At 44.9% G+C, this 27,916-nt stretch overlaps 1 protein-coding gene across 2 annotated transcripts in view; it reads right to left on the reverse strand.

Annotated features, from left to right (window-relative positions):
- LOC144770735 (sialic acid-binding Ig-like lectin 14) overlaps positions 1 to 27,916 on the reverse strand; it is a 209,249-nt gene that overhangs the window by 20,352 nt on the left and 160,981 nt on the right. For both annotated transcript variants that reach the window (XM_078655476.1, XM_078655475.1), the window contains one exon: positions 22,039 to 22,086. In XM_078655476.1, the coding sequence (XP_078511602.1) occupies positions 22,039 to 22,086 (48 nt within the window). The remainder of the gene's footprint in view (positions 1 to 22,038; positions 22,087 to 27,916) is intronic.

Here is a 27,916-nt window from a genome sequence, read left to right on the forward strand (position 1 = left end):
CTACAGCAATGCCCAACTGACATGTAGACTCCAAACCATGCAAAAGTCAGCTGCCAGGCTCACCCTTAACCTCGCACACCACACTCATATCACACTGCACCTGAAAGAGCTCCACTGGCTCCCAATCCACAAACAAGCACTATTCAAACTCCTCACACACCATACAAAAGCTTACACAACATTGGCCCTATATACCTCAACAACTGCATACCCTTCCACATACCTGCCAGACACTCAACCTGACTCCTACTCACACCCTCCACACACATACACAGAACCAGATCACATATTTTCCTCCCTCACTCCTAAAGCATGGAATGACCCACCCCTGCACATCAAAACTGTTTCCTAAGTTCTTGAACTCCGCAATAAACAGAATACCTGACACCTCAGCTAACCCTGATGCTAGATAGGCCCATCCAGCCCCCGCTTCAGTTCAAAGATACCCTCCTGGGTGAGTTGTGCAGTGTACGAAATACACGTAACATAATTCAAACTAACATAAAATATGCCAACCTGGACTTCGTTTACTAAGACCCATTTCTGGCTGAGACCTGTAACAGATATAAGGTGCACTGGAAGGCCAGGCACCTGGAACTTTGCACTCTGGGCCATTCTTAAGAAAATATTGTGAATTCTCTAAGACTTTTGGAATGTGCCCACTTCTGGACAGGGAATGGCCGATATCGGAAGTTGTCCGATTTGCACTCACTGGGTCCATTTGGTTCTCTTGTTGCATTCACTCCCTGTGTCCCTCTGATGACAAAACAGAGTACATAAGGACCTCAAAATTTTGGCTTTGGCAAAGCACCTGGAGGGGACACAGAAAGGCTCTGAAGCTACTTCCTTGGCTGAGAATGTTGTCAAGGGCTTAGTGACTGCTGCTTAAAAACAAAGGTTACATTTTAGCTTTTGTGCAATTTGTTCTGGCTATTTGAGCAGTTATTCAAGAGGAGCAGCTGCTCTGGGCGTTTTCAGACATAGAAGTCTGGGTTGCCTAGCAGCCTTTCTCCAACCAAAGGCTTTAATCACAACGGCTCCTACTTCAATTTACTATAAGAATATGCTCCGCTGTGCTGAGCGATGAGTAAATGTACTTTTTGAGTGTAGTTGTAATGTGTGTGAGAATTCATATATTGAATGCAAAATAAGTGAATATAGTGGAATATTTTTAGTCACCTACTGTTGAATGAAGAAAGGTTAGGAATGATGTTTATTTCTTCCATTTTTATCCTAACAAATATGAAGTTCATTGCTATAATATAAAAAGATAACATATTTTTGAGTGTATAATGCAAATGTTTTGATTGCATTTTAGAGAATCTATGTGAGTAGTTGTGATATGGTGCTTAGGATTTCATTATTCTTGAATTGCAAAATAGTGTTCCAGTGGGCAGTGTGGTCCTGAGTGAATGGTGGGGTTTAGTGATTCAGTGCAATGTATACTATGTGATGCAGTACTATACTGTATGGTGTGTGTTTTAGTTATGACTACAGCTGAGCCCTTGTACTTTGTGTCATAGCTGAATGTTGAAAGAATGGACTGCAGGTGTGCAACAATTGCAAATCACAGGATACCTTGCTGTGCCTGGTTCAGTGAGGCTTGAAACAAACTGTTGAATCATTTCCAAGAAGCCTTTTATGGAATTAGTCTGGGTTAAATGACCCCCAGAGTGCACTACTAGAGTGTGGGTTAAAAGGCACTTCTACATCAGTGATAAGATGCCCTGTTATGGGATAATTGAGGGCTGAAAGAGAATTGTTGTGTATTGCCTTTGAGTTATTAACAAGATGCTCTGCTATAGGATGAGTGAGGGTCAAAAGATACCTTTTGGTTGTTCCTGAGATGCCTGTCATAGGCAGAGTGAGGGTTGAAACACACACATGTGAGGGTCAAAGATACCTTTTGTTTGTTCCTGAGATGCCTGTCATAGGCAGAGTGAGGGTTGAAACACACACATGTTTGTGTTTCAGTTAAATAGTTGGATTGTGCCTGGTTGAGAGGTTGGTGGTGTGTTAAGGTCTTTAGTGGAATATGCTTGATGCAGTTCATGGGACAGGATTCTGCATATAGGCTCTTGTCACATGATTGTTGTGCTTCCAAAGAAGGGAGTTGTTTTGTGTCTTGCTTTACATGCGTTCTATGTGGGCATTCTCCACCAAGAGTATGATGGCCCATGGATGTTGCTATATCACTTGGAAAGTTGGTCTGACAGTTACACCAAATTAAGCCAGATGCTGAGCAGAGAGGTCATATGCTCCTCAATGATGTCCTGTAGATACATACTTGTAGCCTGTAACTAAACCTGATATTTTGTGAGCCTGTCTTGATGTGCAAATAAAGAAACTACCTGATTGTACTGTGGAGTCTAGAATGATTACAGAGCTCAAAGGACTTCACTACAGCATGCTTGTCTTCAGGGGTGACACACAGTCAGAGCAATGCATGTGGATCTTGTGTGAGGACCCTTGTTAATCACTTAGATACTTTAAAGTAGAAATTGTCTATTAAATCTCTTTGAAAGTATTTATGCATTATGCAAAATTATTATTTTCCATACATGTCTGCCATTAGATTGGGCCAACCGAGACACTTTAAAGAGTAATGGAAGTCAATGTTTAGTGATGGCCTTTGAGCCAATAAAATTGAAATTTGAAGACTTTCTCTTCACAGATGTTACAAAACTATGGTCCGATTCTTTATTCAGGTAAACGCTTTCTGGCATAAATTGTGTTTCACAGTCCCTTGCACCACAAAATTCAACATGGTGCGTCTTCTGCTTCACTGAGATGGGGGCTCCCTCACAACTAACTCTACCCATCCTTAGCCCTCCAAGTTCAAAATTTTAAAGTTCAAATGAGACCTCCACCTTGGAGTCCAATCTCTCCTGACCTTATGTTAAGCCAGTTCCAGTTTTCTGACCCTACATGCAACCTAAAATGCAACAAATGCTACAAAAGCTATTCACAGGCAGACGTGGTTAGGAAAACATTTGGTTAACATACGACCCCCCCACACACAACCCTTGCCTTTCAGTAGCTTTCCTATGTTCTGCTAGGTCGTGCTTCAAGCAGGAGAGAGAAGCAAAGTAACTGTGAAGTTATGGGAATTACAGATATTGATGAGTATTCGTATTCTGAAGCAACTCAGCATAGTTTGGGTATTAAAGAACTAGATCAAGTCCATACAAAACGTTATAGCTCAATCATGTGCAACTTGAAACTATTTCTTCTTTATTATTTCTTTCTTTATAATACAAAACAGCCAACGCGTTTCGTCCTGTAACGCAGGACTTCTTCAGGGCTGAAAATTAAAAAAATATAAAAGCGACATTAACAATACATAAACAATACAACACGTACAACATTGATATTTACAAATACATATAAAAAACTTTTTTGAACAGTAGGGACATCCAAAAGACCAACTATGTACATCAACCATGCATGTGTAGAGACACACACATCTCCAATTTTGGTGTAAGATCATACCCTAACATGTAACAAATATTTATAACCAAAAACAAAGAAGAAGAGAGGAGAGGAGTTGGCCTAACGGCTAGGGCGCTCGACCTCGGACCTGGGGATCTGGGTTCGAGTCTCGGTAACAACGCCAAAAACCTCCTGTGATTCTGGGCAAATCACTTAATCTCCCCGTGCCTAAAATGAAAGTGTGTCCTCATGTAACGTAACTGGTGCTATGTAAAGCGCTCTGATATCTGATTCGGTTCGGGTCTAGTTCGCGCTATATAAAACTCTACAAAAAAAAAAAGAAGATACAATGATACTGATTAAAAATCAGAAAGCACATACCAAGATCTTCATATTTTTCATTTTATTATTTTTAAATATTTAAAAAATCTTTTCCAATTGTCATAGAAGAGGGAGAAGGGGAGCAACAGTAAAAGAGCAAGAACAGTGTGCTTTACAAGCAATGATGTAGCCCGCAAGAGTCCAAAAGTAAAAGATCTAAGTGCGAACCCGTGCAAATCTTGGCAAAACCACTCCCTTGTCAAGACCATATGCGTAGGATTTGGGGTGCCATTAACCTCCTAGCCATATTGGACAGTGCATAGGCAAACCATTTCCAATCTGGTTAGCCTACAGTTGTCAATTTAGTTATCCAATTGCCACGAAATCCCACATTTGGGATCCCTAATTATTTGAATTTTCAATAACCAATTTGAACATATACCCAAAAGCCAAGAGGGTGATCAAAGAATCCAAGAGAGAAACCACACGTCTTGGTGTGAATATCCCCCTAGGCAATATGGGCACCTACCATTCCTCCATATAAGTCAACCAGATAAAACAATCCAAATGGTATTAGGCTAATAAGTTAATCTCGTAGCAAACAGAGACCCTAATCTACAAAGGGGAAGACCACATCATAAAAATCATTTTAATGAACCATATATGATATATAGATGGTAAACATAATGTATCAACCAGTGCTCAAAAAACGCCTATCTCAATTTGTATTTCAAGGAGTAGAGCCGAAATGGGGGTCAAAACATATTCCAATGAAACTCCAAATTGCGAAGATCATGCAAAAGTCAGTGGGTTAATGTGATATAATAACCACAAATATATAATGAAGACACTGGTGCATTAGAACCAGTGTCTCTTTTTCGCACTCGCTTCTAGTGTAAGAAGCTGCACCTATGATAAGCATAGAGAGTAGATGGCATCAAGTACACATAAAAGCCCCCAACCGGAATTAGCATAGTTTATAATCTAGTTATGTGCAAGTCTATGATATGATTGACAACCGCGATGATAACACGACGTGCTGAAGCATATTTTCATATCCGGGATCCCCATGTGTGGACGCAGATTGCACCCCAACACGGGTCCTAGCATATTCGCGCCGCACCCTGTCACCCAACAAGTATCTACATGCAACCCCCACACAACCAAGTCTCTACATGGTAACACGTACTAAGGCAATAAACCTAGTGCAAATGAATCCTCACACTGGAGTCAGATCCCCTTTTTTTTAGCCCCAGAGCCGGCTAGTTATAGAGGTTCCACGATATAAGTCCTGGCAAAAAAACAATGGTTCGACCCCAACAGAGTCCAAATATTCCATTGTGTTACTCACTGAAACACAGCAATTACACCCGGCATGTTATCCAGCAAGGTCCTCATGCCCATAGATCAAACCGCAATGAAAACGCGGCGTTCTGATATTGGAGCGCGTGACGTCATCCCACGGGGCACTCACCCTTTGCTGAGAATAGATGACTGAAAAACGTTTGGGCTTTCTTTAATTTATATTCTCAAACTAGTAGTAAGATTGTTGGATAAAAAACTAAGATTATGCTACTAATCTTTCCATACTAGATTAACAAGACACTGTGATTTAGGTTTCATAGCACTAAGAAAAGTCAATTTTGTGAGGTCATAAGCATTGCATTTGGTGTCATCTGTATCAAACAGAACGTGTCCACAGACATCCACACACAACACAGCCTTGCACCCAAAAAACTCTCTATAAGCCGCTTACATGCAAAAACGTTTGCGTAAATTTATGAGCAACACCACTCTTCCTGACCCACTTGAGACAAACAAAACTTGCTCAAAACCTCCCTAGAAATATTGTCCATCAGTAGCACGACACAATAATACTTACATAAATCTCATCATACAGCTCCCCTCACCCACAGCTACTTCTGCAACTAGGTTCACCCACATCCACTCTCTTGCAACACTTCTATATGGTCATGGTAACAAACACCATGACAATAAATGGTAGAAACTTGCCATTACCAGAATTAAAATTTATTTACCAGCCTTCATTATAGAAGCTCAGTAGTCTAAGATGCAGGGATATGCATAGATTACTGCATTGCATCAGCTCGTGATTTACTAGCAAGTGTTCCCCAAATAAATGTAATACTAAGGCTAAACTGTTTTCTTGTCTTAACGATAAACTAAACCTCAAACGCATCAGAAAACAATTAAAGCATATACAGTGATGCAATTTTGATTGTGAAGTAAAAAATTAATATAATAAATCCTCTTGATTTAGGAAAAAGCAATTAATACCAGTCGTCGAAATTGGTTTTACTCAAGAATTCTGACAAAAACACACACAGAAAAAATATTTTAATATACTCTTGGAACAGTCTTCTACCTTTTTATCTCTTGACTCTAAATATCTCTCCCTTAAGTTGTGTGATATTTTAGGTGTTACTCGAAAATTAGAACTATACAAGATTATTTCACCAAAGACTTCTAACCAACAATGTACACACATTCACATTATAATGAAGTTTCTACTCACCTTTAATCTGATTTTGATCTAGTAGATTCAGAGATACTTGTTAAGCACAGGGGAGGGGGGGGGGGGGTGTAGGTAACACAGACTAGGTAAATACCGAATCGTTAAGATTCGGTATTTACCGATTATGTAAATACCGATTCGGCAATGCCCATTGATTCCTATGGGCATTGAAGCCCATAGGAATCAATGGGCATTACCGAATCGGTATTTACCGATTCGGTAAATACCGATTCCAGCAAGGGTGCAGGGGGTGTCACTTTGACACCCTCTAGCACCCCACAGACGGGCATGTGTGCCATGTGGCACACAGACATGCCCAAGGGCATGTCTGTCTGTCACATGGCTAGGTGTGCATGCACACATGTGCACGCACACCTGGATTCGGTATTTTACCACCCAATTGGATTGGGTGGTAAAATACCGAATCTGTAAGGCCTTTGGGACTCAGAAGAGTCCCACCTACATCTGGGATTTACCGAATCGGTAAAAATACCGATTCGGTATTTTACAGAATCGGTAAATTTACCGATGCGGTAAATTTACCGAATCTGTAAAATGATGCCCCTACATCCCAAATACCCATTTACCGGTCGGTAACGGCCGAAATCGGCCGTTACCGGTCGGTAAATGGCCGCCTACATCTGGCCCCTAATCACTGTAGATTTGGGTCTATGCTTCATACGATACCAGTTCACTTCCTTTCCAAAATTAAACATACCACTGCAGATCCGGAAACAGTCTGGATATGGGTCCAGTGGCTCCTAAATGAGAGACAGCCCTATCTCTTTTTTTTTTTTAAACAGGACTACGTTCTACTAAACCCTTTCACTTACACTGAATTACCCTTTTACCAGCAGTTATCAAAGTTCTTGAAATCCCACCCAGCCAAACACCTTTGCTTTCTTGGAATCAAGTAATATTCTTGATGATACACCAGTTGGTTTTTGCCCTAACTTAAGGCACTAAAATTGGTATTCTTCATTGCTAGATATCCTATTTATGGCTTTGGATGTCGACAGTCTCAATGACCTGATATTGTTATAATATTCTGCAGCGCTGAAAACTGGTCACCACAATTTATTGATTCACAAACTTCACAAAGTTCTATTTGGACAGATGGTAGCCTGATGGTTCACCTCTGTGCTTTTGAATTGAACCCAAAAATGGCTCAAAGCCCCTTCTTCTACATGTCTAAATCTTTCGACTGTGGTATTCCACACTGTTTGCCACTATCTTCTTACTTATGTAAGGTATAAGTCTGATTCATTTGCCCCTATCATATGATCTAATGGGCTCGGACGACACAGCTATGCGGTTGACACCCAAATATTATTTGGACTCAGCGACCAATGAAAGAAGGATCAATATTTTTGTGATGTCTACTGAAGTTAGAGAGTGGATGGGACACCACTGGCTTACGTTTTAAACAATAAATTAGACCTATTTGCCTATAGGCAAGGTCCTTCACCTTGGCATTTCTCTTTCTAGCCTTCAAGTCTTGGTCTGTGCCCCATGCCAGCAAATTTGATGTAAAACTCGAAAGTCCACATCTATCTCGTCTCAGAGATGGAGAACTAGGTTGTTGCTGTGGTTTCCATTTGTTTATTTATGAGGCTACACTATGCCTCACCCTCCTTTTTGAACCTGCAAATTGCCAGCATTTGGCCAGATCAGCCATGATAGGTTCCAGGTCATAATAATACAATGCTGTACATTTAAGGATTAACACTTAATTAATTCAGCTTCAATCCGTGGAAATTCAAGTGTCTTGCCTAATTTCTTTGGCACCTCACTATTGCAATGTCACCCTTCTTCTGAGATCTTTTCACTGTCTTCCCATCAACGCTGTCCTCATCTTTAAGGTGCCCTGAATTGTTCATCGAGTGCTCCAAATGTTATTTTCGAACATCATAGGTGTTGGAACCTGGGATGTCAGGTCACCTAGGGTAGCCTGGCCTAGGGTAAGACATGCAAATCTAGAGGCACAAGTGTGAAGGTTGCAGACCACCCAGCAGTAAATCCACGCAAGACACTTAAAAAGGACACTACACCAATTTGTTAGGAAAATATGAGCTGTTTTATAAAAATAAGATTCTCTCTGTTTTAGCTCTAGTATTCACAAGTGAAGTTTTTACACATAGATCAGAAGAGATGGTAACGTTTTCCTGGCTGTGGAAATAACATTACAACTCAATACATCCAACCTGTAAATATCCTTAGTCTTTCACAGTTAATAACTCAACATCTTACGCGGACTTCCTTTTAGAGATGATAGCTCAATACAATATAGTCAGACAATTGATACAGTCCCTGCAGAAATGCTAACTCAAATCATCAATTTCACATCACTAGTACATTTACTCAGATTCTAACATTTAATTAGGCGTGGTTATGATGTAGGGCTCTAAACCTTTAACCACTACAAGGGCGCACACCCAGTGAGAAGTGTAGGAATTACACAAGCTGTATGATACCACTTGTGTGCTGTATGAGGAACTTAATACTTCCCTCAACCCAAAAGTACTTCAACACCACGTTAGCAATACCCCTTCTTATAACCACTGTTGAATAGTTTCTTCACTTGACCCCCTCTGTAAAGGAAGCAGGCATCATATTCAACAATATTACCAGGATTGCTGACTTGACAACTTGCCCTGCCCCAATGACCAGTGAAGCTCTCTTATGCAAGGCTTAAGTACTTTGGGTGAATTTCCCAGTCTCAATAACGGAGTTTAGTCAATCCTGCCCCTGGAACCACACTAGGGACTTGTGTGAGGTATTCTCTGTAGGACCTTCCTGTACCGTGGTCCAGTCCTTACCAACCCAGATCCCCACCTTACTTGTGGCACGTTGTGGGTGTTGCTTCAGCTGTCGGGGAGAGTTGTAGGCAGCGGGAGCTCACCGCCGATTCTCCTTCCTGTCAGCGTCGCCTCTGTGCTGAGGAGAGGTCGCGCTGATCGGCTCCCGCTGTTAGGAGCTCTCGCCGGTGTCCCACTGCTTCTCCGTAAAAAGGGGGGGGGCTCTGGGGGTATTAGGCGCCTGCACCACGGGGCAACGCAGGGGTTAACAGCTCTGAGAAAGCGCCGCCTCTGCTCGAACCTTCCGCCCGCTCACGGGCAAGCGCGGGGGACCAGCGGCTCTGAGGAAGCGCCGCCTCGCTCTCGGACCTTCCGCTCACGGAGCATGCGTGGGGAACCAGCGGCTCCACAACTCTTCAGCTGCTGACTCCGAGTCGCTAAAACGTCCGGGCGCTCTCTTCCCTCTTCAACAGGAAGTTCGAACACCCCCTGACTGCACTACCGGGACGAGGGCTGCGAGTCCAGCGGCTCTCTCAAGGCGTCCACGTCACCTTCCTCCTGCACCTCACGAGGATGAAGCGAGCTCCTGCCAGCAATTGCAGGTGAGGTAGATAGTGATATGGGACGGCAAAGAGAGAGAAAGGGTGATCAAAACCCTCTGGCACACACCAACCCCTGGGGGGCGGCTAGCAGTCCTGGAGCAGTTACCAGTCCCTGGACAGAGGCTGAGGACAGGGGGGGACACTTCTCAAAAGTCTCTCCAACTGGGCAGAGGACTGCGCTCCGCAGTGCTGCAGTCTCCTTCTCCTGAATTCTTCCCCTATATGATTTAGACAAGGGGCAAGCTAGGCGCCCAGGGTCTCCAGTAACCCTCAACAGCGGGGTCAGGACAAGTAACCCAAAGGGGGCAGTGTGGTGAGTCAGTAAGGCAGCTTCCCAGTCCAGGAGGTCAACCCTATGTCTAGCCTCTTCCCACCCTTGGCTACAGCCTGTCCTCCAGCTGACTCTCTCAGGTAGACAAAATGGCTGCTCAACCCCTGCCCTTTTATAGACAACCCCCACAGAGTCCAGTAGGGTCCAGAAGGTTCTGGAAGGCCTAAGGTTATCCTATGGGGCTGTCTAAGATGTGGCAGTTGGAAACAGTTAAGGCCCTCCATTTTGTGAATTACAGCAGTTTCCTGACAGAACAGGCCTCTGGGCCTAAGGTGAAAAACTATGAGGGACAAAAGAACACCTATCCCCTTGGCCAACACCTTTAAAAACTAGTGGACACAAAAATTATTAAGGGTATGAGGGGCAAAAAGGGGACAAAATAAATAATAAATTGGAGGGACTTCGCAAAAAGCCAGACAGGTCTAACACGCGTCCCCCCCAGCTGAAAGTGGGGAGAACTACCCAACCCCTTGGGAGTCCTCATCACTAAGGCGGAAATACCTGGAGAGACCGTCTGCATTGGCGTGGTCCACTCCAGGCCGATGTTCCACCCGGAAGTCCATTCCCTGTAGGGAGATGGACCACCTCAACAGCTTGGGATTTTCCCCCTTCATTTGCATCAGCCAACGAAGGGGTCGGTGGTCAGTCTGAACCAGGAAGTGCGAGCCAAAGAGGTATGGCCGCAGCTTCTTCAGAGCCCACACCACCGCAAAAGCTTCCCTCTCAATTGCACTCCACTTCTGTTCCCGGGGAAGCAGTCTCCTGGATAAGAAGACTACAGGCTGATCCAGGCCCTCTTCATTTAGTTGCGATAACACTGCCCCAATGCCATGTTCTGATGCATCTGTTTGGACAATGAACTCCTTGGAGAAGTCTGGGGCCTTCAGGACCGGTGCTGCACACATTGCCTGCTTCAACTTTTCGAAGGCTTGCTGACAAGCCCTCGTCCAAATTACCCGTCGAGGTTGTTTCTTTGAGGTGAGCTCTGTGAGGGGCGCTACAATAGTGCCATACCCCTTCACAAAGCGACGGTAGTAACCTGTGAGGCCCAGGAAAGCTCGGACCTCAGTCTGTGTCTTGGGGGGTTCCCAGGCCATGATTGCCTCAATCTTCGCCTGCAGGGGCTGCACAGTCCCCCTACCCACCAAGTGCCCAAGGTACACAACCGACCCCTGCCCAATCTGGCATTTGCTGGCCTTGATTGTCAATCCAGCTTGTTTCAGGGCCTGGAGAACTGCTTGCAAATGCTGCAAATGGTCCTCCCAACTGCTACTGAAGACAGCAATGTCATCCAAGTAAGCAGCAGAGAAACTCTCCATTCCAGAGAGGACCTGGTTCACCAGCCGCTGAAATGTGGCAGGGGCGTTCTTGAGCCCAAAGGGCATCACACAGAACTGGAAGTGTCCCTCAGGCGTGGAGAAGGCTGACCTTTCCTTTGCTCCATCTGTCAAGGAAATCTGCCAGTACCCTGAAGTGAGGTCAAAGGTACTCAGATATTGGGCAGCTCCTAGCCGGTCAATTAATTCATCCGCCCTAGGGATCGGATGAGCATCAGTCTTTGTCACTGAATTCAGTCCTCGGTAATCCACACAGAACCTCAGTTCGGGTGTGGTGCCTGGTGGTGCGGCTTTTGGCACTAGCACCACCGGACTGGACCAAGGGCTGTTGGAAGGTTCTATCACTCCTAGCTCTAGCATCTTGGCAACCTCGCCATGGATGCTAGCCTTCACCTTGTCTGACAGCCTGTAGGTCTTTGACTTCACTGGGGGGCTGTCTCCTGTGTCCACATCATGGGTACACAGGTGGGTTCTTCCCGGGACAAGGGAGAACAGCGAAGAGTACTGCTCCAATACCTGGCGGCAATCCTCTCGTTGCTCAGGAGTTAGGGATGGGGAGAGAATCACTCCCTCCACCGACCCATCCTTCTCTTGGGATGAAAAGAGATCCGGGAGAGGCTCGCTTTCTGCTTCCTCGGCACCATCAGTCACCATCATCAGGATGACCTCTGGCCTCTCATGGTGGGGTTTGAGGCGATTGGCATGCAGCACCCGTAGGGGCTGTCGCGGGGTCTTAAGATCCACCAAGTAAGTGGCCTTACCCTTCTTTTCCAACACCTCAAATGGGCCTGTCCAACGATCTTGAAGGGCACTTAGCTCTCCAGGTTCCATCACCCATACTTTTTGGCCAGGCTCCAACTCCACCGGGTGAGCATTTTGGTCGTACCATTCCTTCATTACTGCCTGGCTGGCCTCCAAGTTATCAGAAGCCTGCTTCCACAACTTGGCCATCTGGCTCCTAAAGGCCAGCATGTAGCTCACCACATCCTGAGGAGGCTTCCTGGGAGACTTTTCCCATCCATCCTTCACCAGGCTGAGAGGTCCACGCACAGGGTGCCCGTACAACAATTCAAAAGGGCTGAAGCCCACTCCCTTCTGCGGCACCTCTCTGTAGGAGAACAGCAAGCAAGGCAGGAGGACGTCCCATTTCCTCCGTAGGCTCTCAGGCAGACTTCTTATCATGCCCTTCAGGGTCTTATTGAACCTCTCTACCAATCCATTCGACTGGGGGTGATAAGGAGTGGTGAACCGGTAAGTCACTCCACACTCCTTCCACATCGCCCGCATGTAAGCTGACAGAAAGTTGGTCCCCCTGTCAGACACAACTTCCTTGGGGAATCCTACTCGGGTAAAGATTCCCATCAGGGCCCTAGCCACCACAGGTGCAGTAACAGTCCTCAGAGGAATGGCCTCGGGATAACGTGTGGCATGATCCACCAGAACCAGGATAAACCTGTGACCAGCTGTTGTTGGTGGATCCAATGGCCCTACAATGTCGATGCCCACCCTTTCAAAGGGGGTGCTAACGACTGGAAGTGGTTCCAGGGGAGCTTTCAGCTTCACTCCTGTTTTCCCACTGGCCTGGCAGGATACACAGGTCCGACAGTAAGTGTTGGACGCCACTTTCATCTGAGGCCAGTAAAAGTGGAGGACAAGCCGAGCAAAGGTCTTGTCCTGGCCTAAGTGTCCTGCCAAGGGTATTGCATGAGCCAATTCCAGCAGAAAGGCTCGGTATTGCTGCGGGACCACCAAGGCCCTTGATGAGCCAGGTAGGGGTACCTTGGGTTCACTGTAGAGGAGTCCATCCTCCCAGTAAATATGGTGGTGTCCCGTAGCATCACCTGCTGCCTGGGCTTCAGCCTGACGCCTCAGTCCCTCAAGGGTAGGGCACTCCCTCTGCCCCTTACAGAATTCCTCTCTGGTAGGTCCTCCCTCCACATGCCACTCAGCAGGGATGGGTAAATCCTCCAGAGAGTCTACTTCCCCCTCCATGGACTCCTGGCCCACCACCGCAGGTGGCCGATCTGTCACATGGGGCGTGGAAGCCGAAGCAGGCTCTTCCTGTCTCCGGGTCTGTCCCTTTTTAGCAGCGGGTTGGGCCATTGTTCCAGGCTCCAACCCAGGCGAACTCCCTCTCCGGGCAGTCGCAGACCGTGTGCTTGCACAGGCCCAGTCAGGTGTACCCAGCATCGCAGAATGCGTCCGGTATTCCACCTCTCTCCAAGTGTTGTGCTCCATGTCATTCCCCAACAGACAATCGACTGGCACGGCAGGGCTTACGGCAACTCGAAGTGAACCTGCAACCCCCTCCCACTCAAAGGGAACCTCAGCCACTGGATAGTGGCCCATTCTGCCGTCAGCCATCGCGGCGGGGTGGAGTACATTGGGAACCACCTGCTCTGGAGACACCAGTTGACTCCTCACCATAGTCATACTGGCTCCTGTATCTCTCAAAGCCTCCCCTCTCTGGCCATTGATGGTGACCCATTGCCCATACTTTGTAGTATTTGGGGGCACCTGGATCTTTGGAACCATCTCCCGCTCTCCCAGGGACACTAAAGTGACACCCGCCCACTCACCCCCCTTATCTAAGGGCAACGCCTCCCCGAGCGCTACACTAGCTACTCCCGGTGACTTTCCTCCGGTGGGAGGGGGTGGTCTCTTTGGGCATCTGACATCTCCCTTATAATGTCCAACACCACCACATTCAAAACAGTGGAGAACCCTTGGCTGCTGGCTTTGGCCAGGATTAGGGTTTCTGGGCGGGTTTGCCTTAGGGGTGAAACCTGCTCCCTTACCTTGGAAATTATTTTGGGGACCTTTGGAGAACTCCTTCTTTTTATCTCCCTCCTCCTTCTTCTGGGGGGCGCCCTGTCCGGCTTTTTGAGAATCCCCTCCAGTCCCCTTTGAGGACACCCGGGTACTCGCCCAAGTGTCCGCCTCCTCTGCAAGCTTCCGGGGATTGGTCAGCTTGCTGTCCACCAGGTGTTGGCGCAGCTCGGGAAAACATTTCTCGAGGAGGTGTTCTTTCAAAAATAGATTGTACAGCCCCTCATAATCTTTCACCTCGCTGCCCTTGACCCAACCCTCCAAAGCTTTCTTGGCGTAGTCTAAGAAGTCTACCCAATTCTGGCTACTCAGTTTGTGACTTCCCCTGAATTTCTGTCTGTATCTTTCAGGGGTAAGTCCAAACTTCTTCACCAGTGCCACCTTCATTGTAGGGTAGTGGGTTTGCTCATCCTGCTCCAGAGCCAACAAGGTGTCTCTGCCAGCAGGTGGCATGTATTTATACAGCCCACCCCCCCAGTGAGTTTCTAAGATCCCGTGAGCCCTTAAAGAAACCTCATATGCGGCTAACCATTTGGCAATGTCATCGCCTGTGGTGTAACTGGCAATGACATCCTTGGGTAGATAGGGTCTGGGTTCCCTGGTATTCATCTTATTTTCGCTGCCACCATTGTCTGGATTGGGAGACCTTCGTATTAAGGCTTGTAGGTCCATCTCCTTGATGGTTCGCTCATGGGCTAACCTCCTGTCCTCCCTTTCCATATCCATCCTAGCTAATTCCAACTTCATTCTCCTCTCCTCCCTCCTATCTTCTAGCTCGGCGTCAGTTAAACCCCTCTCTGAGACGCTGCTGCTCACCCTCGAAGGTGTCCTGGGACCTGTCACAGATTCCCCCTTCCAGGTTGGTTCAACATTGCAATCTCAAGGACAGTGTCCCCGTCACTCTCTTCGGTATCTGGTTCTTCCACTAAATGAGCTTCTACCCATGCCCTTATGCTTGTCAGCAACTCGCCTTTCCTGGCACCTTTGTTAAAGAATACCCCTTGTTGCTGACACCATTCTTTGAGTTGGGTCACAGTATAGGATTTTAGCTCTTTAAAATTCAATTCCATCTTTATTATGGAATAAAATAAACACTCAGGAGAGAACCAAGAAATGTGACCTGAGGTTAACCTCCACCCACCACCAGAAATAAATTTGGAAAAAACAAAATTCAAATTAGGAGGGCCGCAAGGAGAAAACTCCTGGTGTAGGTCAGTGTATTGCGTTGAATCACTAATGAGTAGCTGCAACCAAGTCAGAATCCCACCGCTAGGCACCAAATGTTGGAACCTGGGATGTCAGGTCACCTAGGGTAGCCTGGCCTAGGGGTAAGACATGCAAATCTAGAGGCACAAGTGTGAAGGTTGCAGACCACCCAGCAGTAAATCCACGCAAGACACTTAAAAAGGACACTACACCAATTCGTTAGGAAAATATGAGCTGTTTTATAAAAATAAGATTCTCTCTGTTTTAGCTCTAGTATTCACAAGTGAAGTTTTTACACATAGATCAGAAGAGATGGTAACGTTTTCCTGGCTGTGGAAATAACATTACAACTCAATACATCCAACCTGTAAATATCCTTAGTCTTTCACAGTTAATAACTCAACATCTTACGTGGACTTCCTTTTAGAGATGATAGCTCAATACAATATAGTCAGACAATTGATACAGTCCCTGCAGAAATGCTAACTCAAATCATCAATTTCACATCACTAGTACATTTACTCAGATTCTAACATTTAATTAGGCGTGGTTATGATGTAGGGCTCTAAACCTTTAACCAGAACAAGGGCGCACACCCAGTGAGAAGTGTAGGAATTACACAAGCTGTATGATACCACTTGTGTGCTGTATGAGGAACTTAATACTTCCCTCAACCCAAAAGTACTTCAACACCACGTTAGCAATACCACTTCTTATAACCACTGTTGAATAGTTTCTTCACTTGACCCCCTCTGTAAAGGAAGCAGGCATCATATTCAACAATATTACCAGGATTGCTAACTTGACAACTTGCCCTGCCCCAATGACCAGTGAGGCTCTCTTATGCAAGGCTTAAGTACTTTGGGTGAATTTCCCAGTCTCAATAACGGAGTTTAGTCAATCCTGCCCCTGGAACCACACTAGGGACTTGTGTGAGGTATTCTCTGTAGGACCTTCCTGTACCGTGGTCCAGTCCTTACCAACCCAGATCCCCACCTTACTTGTGGCACGTTGTGGGTGTTGCTTCAGCTGTCGGGGAGAGTTGTAGGCAGCGGGAGCTCACCGCCGATCTCCTTCCTGTCAGCGTCGCCTCTGTGCTGAGGAGAGGTCGCGCTGATCGGCTCCCGCTGTTAGGAGCTCTCGCCGGTGTCCCACTGCTTCTCCGTAAAAAGGGGGGGGGCTCTGGGGGTATTAGGCGCCTGCACCACGGGGCAACGCAGGGGTTAACAGCTCTGAGAAAGCGCCGCCTCTGCTCGAACCTTCCGCCCGCTCACGGGCAAGCGCGGGGGACCAGCGGCTCTGAGGAAGCGCCGCCTCGCTCTCGGACCTTCCGCTCACGGAGCATGCGCGGGGAACCAGCGGCTCCACAACTCTTCAGCTGCTGACTCTGAGTCGCTAAAACGTCCGGGCGCTCTCTTCCCTCTTCAACAGGAAGTTCGAACACCCCCTGACTGCACTACCGGGACGAGGGCTGCGAGTCCAGCGGCTCTCTCAAGGCGTCCACGTCCCCTTCCTCCTGCACCTCACGAGGATGAAGCGAGCTCCTGCCAGCAATTGCAGGTGAGGTAGATAGTGAAATGGGACGGCAAAGAGAGAGAAAGGGTGATCAAAACCCTCTGGCACACACCAACCCCTGGGGGGCGGCTAGCAGTCCTGGAGCAGTTACCAGTCCCTGGACAGAGGCTGAGGACAGGGGGGGACACTTCTCAAAAGTCTCTCCAACTGGGCAGAGGACTGCGCTCCGCAGTGCTGCAGTCTCCTTCTCCTGAATTCTTCCCCTATATGATTTAGACAAGGGGCAAGCTAGGCGCCCAGGGTCTCCAGTAACCCTCAACAGCGGGGTCAGGACAAGTAACCCAAAGGGGGCAGTGTGGTGAGTCAGTAAGGCAGCTTCCCAGTCCAGGAGGTCAACCCTATGTCTAGCCTCTTCCCACCCTTGGCTACAGCCTGTCCTCCAGCTGACTCTCTCAGGTAGACAAAATGGCTGCTCAACCCCTGCCCTTTTATAGACAACCCCCACAGAGTCCAGTAGGGTCCAGAGGGTTCTGGAAGGCCTAAGGTTATCCTATGGGGCTGTCTAAGATGTGGCAGTTGGAAACAGTTAAGGCCCTCCATTTTGTGAATTACAGCAGTTTCCTGACAGAACAGGCCTCTGGGCCTAAGGTGAAAAACTATGAGGGACAAAAGAACACCTATCCCCTTGGCCAACACCTTTAAAAACTAGTGGACACAAAAATTATTAAGGGTATGAGGGGCAAAAGGGGGACAAAATAAATAATAAATTGGAGGGACTTCGCAAAAAGCCAGACAGGTCTAACAATAGGGCTTACAATTCTGATAGAAATCTGTGATCTTTCTTCTGCAAACTATTAACTATCCTCAGAAGAAGAAAAGTTCACCAAGGCGGTCCAAACATTCTCCAGTCTAGCTGCAAAGTTGTGAAATTCTCTTTGATAACATCTCAGAACTATCGTATCACATGTTTTCTAGAAGGAAGCCAATGCCTTAACTAATTAGTATTTTTTCTTTCGACTTCCTATTTGGTTTACATTAGTAACAAGTGAACCTCAGGTGATAGTATGCTCTATATATCCTCAAAAACATAACAACTTGCTTACAGCGACATCTGCAACAAACTGTCACCTGATGACTTTCCTGCAGTGCTCCTCACAGCAACATGCAAGTAACACCACTGATACACAATTACTCTCATGCAACATCACCTGCCCACAGCCACTCATGTACATACCCTATCACCTACAGCATCTTGCTCAAAGCAGAATTCACACAAACTCACTCTCACCCAGCCACCTGTTCATCTACACTTCCCCACAGTTGCTCAGTGACACTATCCTACTCATCCTGAGCTATTTACTCACACCACACTCCCATAACCGAGCATCCATAGCCACTTCCCTCATTCACTAGCACAGAATATCTCCCAATCAACACTATTTGACTGAGACACCATGGACAAAGGAACTTGGCACACCACCAATCACAACCACTTACATTGGAAGAAGAGTAACAGAGTTTAGGTGCCCTACGTTGTAAACAACCTCCTACACTGTTTACATTCTCTGGATAGTCTGGAAACTGGCAAGAACACTATTATTTGAGGTAATTAGACATTAGGTCCACAGTAAATCAAAGTTCATTCAATCAGTATTATTTCTTGTCCAGTTATTATCTCTTGGACAGGATTAACTTGCATCCGAACATTTTTCGTAGATGTTTCATTGGTAGGTCCAAGTTAAAAAGCTTTACATTCCAATATAATTTCATAAATTCTTAAGTGGACTCAGATTCTATAAAAATAGCCAAGACGTGTGTTGTGAAAGAATCTGCTTCATCAGGTCCAAGTTATGCAAGTAGCCAGTTATCTGCTTTTTCATAAGCATGCCAGAGGCTTTAGAACATGTTAAAGAATGCAGGCATGTTGCTACCAACTTCAAAGAATCCTTATACTGAAAATGGCAAAAATGTTTGCTCAGTAAGAACTAATGTTCAAGGATAAGAATTTTCATCTTGAAAATCTGTTGAGAACCTGTGAAATCAGTGAAATTAATATGTGTATGGGATACCAAAGGAGATAACTACCAATCACAACCACCACCACTAGCCCACAGCATATTGTTGGAATACAACCTCCCATATTCACTCTCACCACCACTCATTTATAACCATTTTCTAAGCACCACTCACCCCAAGCCACACATATGCCACTCTGTTAATCTATTCAATAACATGCAACACCACGTTCAAAGCTTCTCTCACATGAAACACCCATATGCACTCACAGGCAACACCACATGGACATACATATGTTCGCTGGCACCTGCATGGGCTCGCAGTAAAGTCCACATTTGTAAAGCGCACAATCACCCGTAAGGGTCTCTAGGCGCTGGGGGGCCGTCGGGAAGATTAAGCGAGCTATTGCCCAGAGTCACATGGTGCTGGGCTAACCTGCCGCCGGAGCTGGGGATCGAACCGTGGTCCCCAGATTCCCGCGTCAGCCGCCCTGGCCGCGGCGCCACACCTCTTCCAAGTCATTCATACACCTTCAGTCCTTGCAAAATCACTCATTGAGAAAACCATGAGTAATACTCCTGACCAACATATCATCATATCCATCACCACTTGAGACAGATGGGCATGCAGTGATACTGCCCTCAAACATTTGCATGCCCACAGCTGTTTCGAACACCACTCACTCAAAGGACCACTCACACACACAGAACATGGAAATCATTGTTCATGACAAAGCGCCCAATATGGCTAATCAACATCTATCAACATCACTTCCTGAAAACAATACCTCATACTCTCTAAGCACAACTCTTTGTCTATCTATGTGGTTCTCTGTGTATTACCTATGCTTTGTGTGACATTATATTTAACTGTTTGTGAATCCAAAAATATCACAAATCTCAAAACCATAAAAACAAAGACTTCTGTCCTAAACCTTGCTTTGAAAAAGACCAAACTAACTAAAAGGAACTGCTTTATCTTTGCCTGCAGGGACAGGAGAATTTAGGAGAAGGGATTTAGACGCTGGGAAGGGAAACAGGACAGAAATTGGTTGGGGGAACATGATTTGGAAACAGGAAATGAACTGGGAAAGCCAACAAATGAGGAATTAGGAAAACAATGCAGAAACAAACTTCAACTGCACACTGAGCTCAAAGGGATGAAATAGACAGAAGCTCAGGTGAGGAGTAAAGGTGCAGGTAGTAATTCAGGTGAAATAAATAAACCAGTGGCCTCATTTACCAAAAATCTGCTTAGGGCAGCAGTGAAAGTCTATTTGCTGCGCTGCCCTAAGCCAATTTGAAAGGGCAGGAATGTACCCTATTTAGGAGATATGTGTACTTTGGTCCTTTCTGCGTGCGCAGTGCACAATTTGGTGCCTAGCGCCAACACAAGTCCCCGGCATGATTGTTTTTTGTGCAGGAAGAGGCATCTTCCTGCAAAAAACAAACCATTGAGGTGTTCTCCTCGCCCTATGTGTGCCGCATAATGCAGCACACATGTAAAGAGGAAAAAACGAGGAGAAATGAAAACATTTCTCCTTGCTATGCCTGCTCTGGGGAGGTGCAAGAGTTTGACAGCTACCCCAGGTTTATGTGATTTCATAAATCTGGATCAGCATCAAAATCCATGGTGTTGGTGGTAACAGCAACCGCAATGCCCATGAAACGCCTCCTTGATGCTTTGCACTGCCTTCCCCTACTCCATATCTATGAGGCCATTCAAAGCCATGCAGGGTGGCTTTGCGTCGGCTCATCGATAGGATTGAGAGGCCTGCACCACAAGAGCATCATAAAAAGTAACACTCCGCTGGCGCCCTCTTGTAAATAAGCCCCAAAGTTTCAAGGAATCGGGGAACCACCAATGAAGGGACAATGAACTGAGGCTTGGAAATGGATAGACAGGAAAATCAGAACTCACAAGTAGGGAAACAGAAAAGCATGGAGTGGAGTGTGGATAGGAGACAAGTGAGAGAAAAACCCAGATTGCATTTATGGAAAGGTCACAAGTAACTGTAGAATCCAAGAACTAAGATACAGAACACAGATCCACCACTAGGGCACAATTTATACAGGGTTTGACAACAGAAAGGACTACAAGGACCATGATTCATCAGCTTGGGGGTACAGAAAGCTGGACTGGAATATGAAGCATAGCTATGCTTACAAGGTGTATAAAAGTGTACTGTCAGATAGTTATGTAACAGATGGAACCCATAGGGCCCACGTAAGTACCACTAGGATAGCAAAATCCTAGCAAATACTACAGCTAAAATAAATCAATCCAATTGTCATGCTGACATATGTTTTGTATTTGGTTCAGTGTTGTTTCAAAACAACAGTAGCATTCTCTTTGCCATTCTGACATATGATTCAAAAGAAGATAATAAAAGCCAAGTGATTATGCAAGAATAACTCTAACTAAAAAGATTTTCTCCTCGTTACCCCATCCTCTAGGAGGTGTACCGACCTGACACAACCCCAATTTAGAAACATTTGTAAATCTAGAATTGCGTCATCATACTTGGGGCTGCATCAGGATGATGGAACGGGCACTGTATATACCACCAGGAACGTGGGTATCACTGGGGGAGACTTTAATTGAGTAATTGCTTGATAGCCCACTGCTTTTTCATATCTATCACACTCAGTTTACCTTACTTTTTCTCCTCCCCGTTGTTATTCTTGTTGGTGGGGTGGGGAAGTTGTGAGCTTTGAACTTGGTCTTGATAGGGGAGAAGATTTATTACTTGTTCCATCCTGTCATTATTATCAATGAGGAACAATGTTTGAATTTAGAATGTTACATGTTGTTGCCCGTGCACAGGTGGCATGGTACTTGTTGAAACTTTCTGAAAACCAATAAAGAATAAAGATACAAAAAAAAGAATTGTGTCAAATCCATGAGTGATGCATAGGAACACACATGCTTCATCCATGGAATGCGTCCCAGCTCCAAATGTAACGTAACGCAGCACAAGGGTATTACTCAGCAAGGACACAGCGAGGCTTAGTAAATCTGGGCCTGTGTCCCGCAAAAGCAGTTCCTTAGTGAAATATATATACTAGAACACATTATACCCATGCCTTATTAAATATAACCTTTAATACTATACCCTGGACCAACGGGGCCTTCGTATTATTTTCTGTACTGTCGATGGAGTCTGCAAAATAAAAAAGAAGTTAGGCATGTGGTGAGAACAGAGACATACATGATACCACTTGAGGTGAACGTGTAATCAACACAGAAGCTGGGAAGGATATCACCCATTATGCCGAACAAAGATGCATTTGTTTACAAAGACACCACTAAGCCTGCTCTACATACAAATAGAGGCCCACCATGATACCCACTCTTCAAATCCTATTTTATTCTGAGGAGTAGCTGAGAACAAATAAAAATGTCAAGAGTTTTCTGATCTAGTTGGACCTTAAACATAGTGGTTACCGTCAATGCTGCCTCAAAACAAGCTTTTGCAATACAATAGGTCTCGCATTTACGCAAGTTTAATCTATTGGCATTATAAATGACAATGCGTTTTATTTATGTTTCAAGAACGAAAACATAAGTAACAGGTCCTGCTAGGGGGTTCCTTTTCTACGCAATACTGCTGGCTAGTAGAGATATTTGTAAGAAATGGGTAGATGCCATACCCCCCAAACACATAGAATGGTTGTCCTCCTTGTATAACACCTCTAAGACTGATTTGGATAGATTACAGAGTAGTAGGAAAAAAGCAGTATGGGATTGTTAATTAAATTGGCCTTTGGGTTATTTCTTATTTTTTTAATAATAATCGTTTGGATCCTATGATTAAGCCTCTAAGAATGCTCTCTGACTGTGTTGGACCTTTCCCGCAGTTTCCACATCCAGCTGGCCAACATAAACAGTCCTCGGTTACAGTTTACCAGAAGAGAGTGAGATCATCCCCTTTGTTCAGAAAGGGGGACAGTGACACTCTGTGGGATTGTCCTCTACTGGTAGGCGGGTGTTGTCTCCCAGTTCCACTCTTGATGCCTACATCTCCTTAAAATCGAGTAACGGTAATAGACATCCTACTCTTTGTCGACTGAGGTCTGAGATGAATGAGAATAAAAAATAAAAAAATAAAAACATAAATACAAGGCACTGTCATTTACAAAGCCAATAGCTCAAACTTGCGTAATTGAGTGACCCGTTGCATTGCAAATGCTTGTTTAATGTCTACGCTTGAGCCTTACTCTGTGACGGTCAGCTACCCACCTCAAATGAGGCCATCTAAGGACTGTATTTCTGGTTTTACATCTATGTCAATGTTTTAATATATTATGTGGCTTACTCTACCTCTTTGTAAAAGTCACTTGCATCTGAAAGCAATGAAAATTGGTTTGATGGTATATGCTTTTACATGTGGGTTCATCTTGCTTGCTATTATTTAAGCAGTGTTTTACTTTGCTTGCTGTAGATTATCTGCTACTTTCTCAAGAGATAATTCATTAATAAACAAAAATCTGGATTTATGTCAGCAAAGTAGAATTCAGGACAGGAATTTCGAACAATCTCTTGACAAATGGTTGTTTAATCCATTTAGTTCACTGTGTATTAATGACCGACCACTAAGCATTTACTTGGAGTGTGACCCCTTTTGTGGGAACCAATTTAATGCTGCCATGATGAATCACATTGGCTCAATACAAACACACTGATTTACTGAATAAGGGAACAACCGTAGGCTCTGTACACATAGATGACTTGTTTCCATTTGTCATGAACTGATTGTACGTGGTAAGAGGGTGATCACAACCACATAATGGGACGCTCTAACAAAGATGTGTCTGGGAAGATGGCAATATAACCATTTACTAACAGCAGTCTACCTATAAATTTTCCTCTTCTTTACATCTATTCATCACCAGGAGGCTGATTAACAAATGATATGCAGGCTCTGACCCTCTGAGACACACATGTTTCTGACAAGGTGCAACCTCATGATGTATCCTTTCTTTTTTTGAGTTTAGAAAGCTTTATTAAAATAGATCAAGAAAATATGGTACAAAATTGTAGTAAATAGCATGAAGTACAATCCAAAGGATAACATGGAATATGAACCAATATTAAAAACTAAATAAAATCTAAGAGTGCCATAGTAAAATTAGCATTTTTGGTTTTGAATTTTAAAAACTAAAGAAAGGGTGAAAGAAAGAAGAGAGAAAGAAAAGGAAGAGAAGAGAAGAAGGATAAAATATATCAGCAATTATATCATATAAACTAGTAAAAACTTTCCAATAACAATCAGAACATAATCACAATATGCAAAATACTATCTTAAATTATGAACAGTACACAGGCAAAAAGGAATAAACACAGCACTAACACCGGCTGAAAGATGTGTCCTTTCTTAACAACGTAGGGGTGTGCAAGAGATGTGTGTGATGGAAGGCTTCCAGAAACTATGGTGTACTCACCTTATTCTCATAAGAAGCATGCATTGTTTCAGGTTGATTAAATGTTCTGATTTTAAATATGGATGATTATTCATGGAGTATTAATATCAGGCTTTTGTATTTTAAAGACCTTAAGAATCCCTCATTTCCTTACCTTAGACCTTTCTGTTAAAAAATTTTTCTTGAAGCCATGCCATAAATTACGCATTATGGTGAGTATATAATTTATCCATCCAATTAATTCTTAATTACCGGGGTAAAGCCTGTTTCTGAGGCCCATGTTTTTAATATAACTTTACAGTTGTATCAATAACCTTTCCATTACACTATTTCTAATCTGTAGCATTAACATGTAGCCGGTAACCATCTTGTTTTTCCTCTGGCTTTTTTATAATCTGATTTTTATTTCCTAGAGTTATTCTAGAAACTATGTTCATTTTCCAATATGATAATTTCAAATCAATACCTTCTTGATTTTTAAATATCAAATTTTCAAGACAGATTGGCACATTTACCTGTGGAATCTGAAAGTGGATAACAAATTGGGATTTCTAATGAAGTGTTCTATATCGCCATTTTTCCTAGGATTTCACTAGGCGTGATAAATCTCCAACGTTAGTTTCTTGCAACGCAATTTCTATTAGCCCATTATATTGATGGCGGTGAAACTGTTGTATAACTTTAAACATGGAGGAGTAATGGGCAAAATAACATGTTTTATAATTGGGCAGAGCTAACTCTCCATTCTTGACTGACCCATGTAAAGTGCTAAAAGCTAACCTAAGACACGAGCCTTGTAATAAAACAGAAGAAATTAACTAATCTAATTTCTTGAAATAAAGTTGACCATCGACCCCTGGCTGCTGTTTAAATTGTGAAATACATCTATAATCAGGGTTTAGGGGTACCCACTGGCATCTATGCCCTGGTGCCACTGCACCTGCTCGACAATGGAAGCAATACGCCTTAGTGTTCTCTTCTGCACTTACACCTGCAGAAGAGAAATATTCTACCATAGAAAGAGAAATCTTGGCATGCTTGTGGGCTCTAGAACACTTTAGTTTTTAATAACAACAGTGGTCCCATGCAATAGCAATGAAGGAGAGCAATCAATATAGACACAATGGAGACTATATTAAGTTATATGACATGTCCAGCCGGACAGAGGTCAAGAATGTTTACTATACAAAAATCAAGTCACACAAAATGCCTTCACAATTCATTAAGAGTGGGGCACAAGCCTGTACCCTGACGCTTACAGATTGGCATGGTGAACAGATAGTAAAGAGAGAGAAAAAAAGGTATTTAGGCAGAAGCTAGGGATTTCTGTAGGTAAAACAATATCAGAAATTCAATTCACACCATTACAAACATATCACATTCGGTATACATTTCACGGTATATGGTGTTATAAAAGGTCGACGGCGTTTCGATCCCATTTACAAAATCAAAGGGATCATCATCAGGACAAAATGTTTGCCTAAACAATATGCGCCACAATAGCCTAGAGGAAAAAAGGGGGAAAGGGAAAATCTACAGGGATCAAATTAGAAACAAGTAGAAGAATTGTCTTTAAGAAAACCAATATCCGTGACAACAGGCGGCAGTGAAGCTTAAAAAACACTCGAAGTGAAGTGAGGATAGCTAAACAGAAGGATTCAAAACAGCGCAAGCTATGCGTTTGGAGATTACATTGGTCCAAAAACCAGCAGAACACATGCACGGCGTGGTGAACATGGTGACTGAGTGATGGTTTGGACCGGGCCGCGGGAACAATCAGGGGAGTATGCCCAAAGCTAGAGGCATGCGTTACACTGTGAGCGGTCAAGATGGTTGGAAGGTGGCACACTACGAAAAGATCGACAGGTCACATGCACAATGTGGCGGAAAGCTATCAGTGACTGTATATACAAAGTGTTTAATGCGGAGCGGATCGGGTCACGACACGCCGAAGTGGCTATACATGCGGTGTGTTTACTACGGAGCGGGGAACGACATGCCAAGGGAGGAGGTGCCAGGGGAGGAAGTACTTACCACAAAGCTTGCACTGAGAGATAAGTCAGGCAGACTTGGGTAGGACGATGGGTGTCGTCACGGCAACTATAAAGAGAGAGTATGTGAGGCAATGGGCTGGGTCGAACAGGTCATGCCGGTCGTGAGCACGGTGGACTAAAAACCTTCACAAACTGTAACAGCTGTTATTTGATTTATGCTATTTTTTGCCCTTGCGACATGATCTACGTGGGACAAACGAAACAAAGGATCAAACTGAGGATTTCCCAACACCGAAGTCGCATCAGGTGTAAAACCGCAAATGCCCCCCTTGTTGAACATTTCGTTGAGAAAGACACTCCGAGAATGAAATCAGATGGACTGTTATCAGCCAGGTAATTTTACCTCCAAGAGGTGGTGATCTGTCCAAGATGCTGAATAAAGAAGAGCTCAAGTGGATCCTTAGAACTGATAGTCTGAACTCAGGACTCAACTTACAGGAGGACTGGACAAACCTAATGTAACAGTGTTATCCATCTATGACAATTCAGTACTCGTGTTTAAAGTTCTTTACCGTTTTTAACCCTTTTTTCTTTCTATCTCTGCCTTTACTGTGCACTGTACTATAGTTTCACTCACCTAAGATGGCCGCAACCTTGTCCTACACCTATTACTCGCACCCTGATTGGCTGACCTCCCTCCAATCAGCTTTCCCCTCACTACTGGGTGTTTCTTAGATTAACCTTCCGTCCCGCGGGATACCGCTGCTCCTGCCAGGGAATGCATCCGAAGGCCTACTACACGGTAAGTGAATTCCGCGGGCCACAGACGGCCAGGTGGGATTCCCTGTGACTGGTTGACTGAATTTTCCTCTTGTACATTGTTTCCTACTAGGCCCCCTGAAACGCGACCAAGCATTCTGCTGGCGCGTAACCTCCATATCCCCTATTAGGGGTAGCCAAGTATCCGGCTCTGGTGTTGACCATTCCCGTCTTTACCTAGGATGAAGCCTGCGTTGTTCGCCCTCCATGCGCTACAACCTACGCTATTCTGAGCTCAGGCTGGATGTGTTATTAACCCATTCTGAAATCGGTAAGAAACCAGTCCACTGTGCTCACGACCGGCATGACCTGTTCAACCCAGCCCATTGCCTCACATACTCTCTCTTTATAGTTGCCGTGACGACACCCATCGTCCTACCCAAGTCTGCCTGACTTATCTCTCAGTGCAAGCTTTGTGGTAAGTACTTCCTCCCCTGGCACCTCCTCCCTTGGCATGTCGTTCCCCGCTCCGTAGTAAACACACCGCATGTATAGCCATTTCGGCGTGTCGTAACCCGATCCGCTCCGCATTAAACACTTTGTATATACAGTCACTGATAGCTTTCCGCCACATTGTGCATGTGACCTGTCGATCTTTTCGTAGTGTGCCACCTTCGAACCATCTTGACCGCTCACAGTGTAACGCATGCCTCTAGCTTTGGGCATACTCCCCTGATTGTTCCCGCCGCCTGGTCCGAACCATCACTCAGGCACCATGTTCACCACGCCGTGCATGTGTTCTGCCGGTTTTTGGACT

This window comes from Lissotriton helveticus, chromosome 7 (assembly GCF_964261635.1).
Source record: "Lissotriton helveticus chromosome 7, aLisHel1.1, whole genome shotgun sequence".
Lineage (NCBI taxonomy): Eukaryota > Metazoa > Chordata > Amphibia > Caudata > Salamandridae > Lissotriton > Lissotriton helveticus.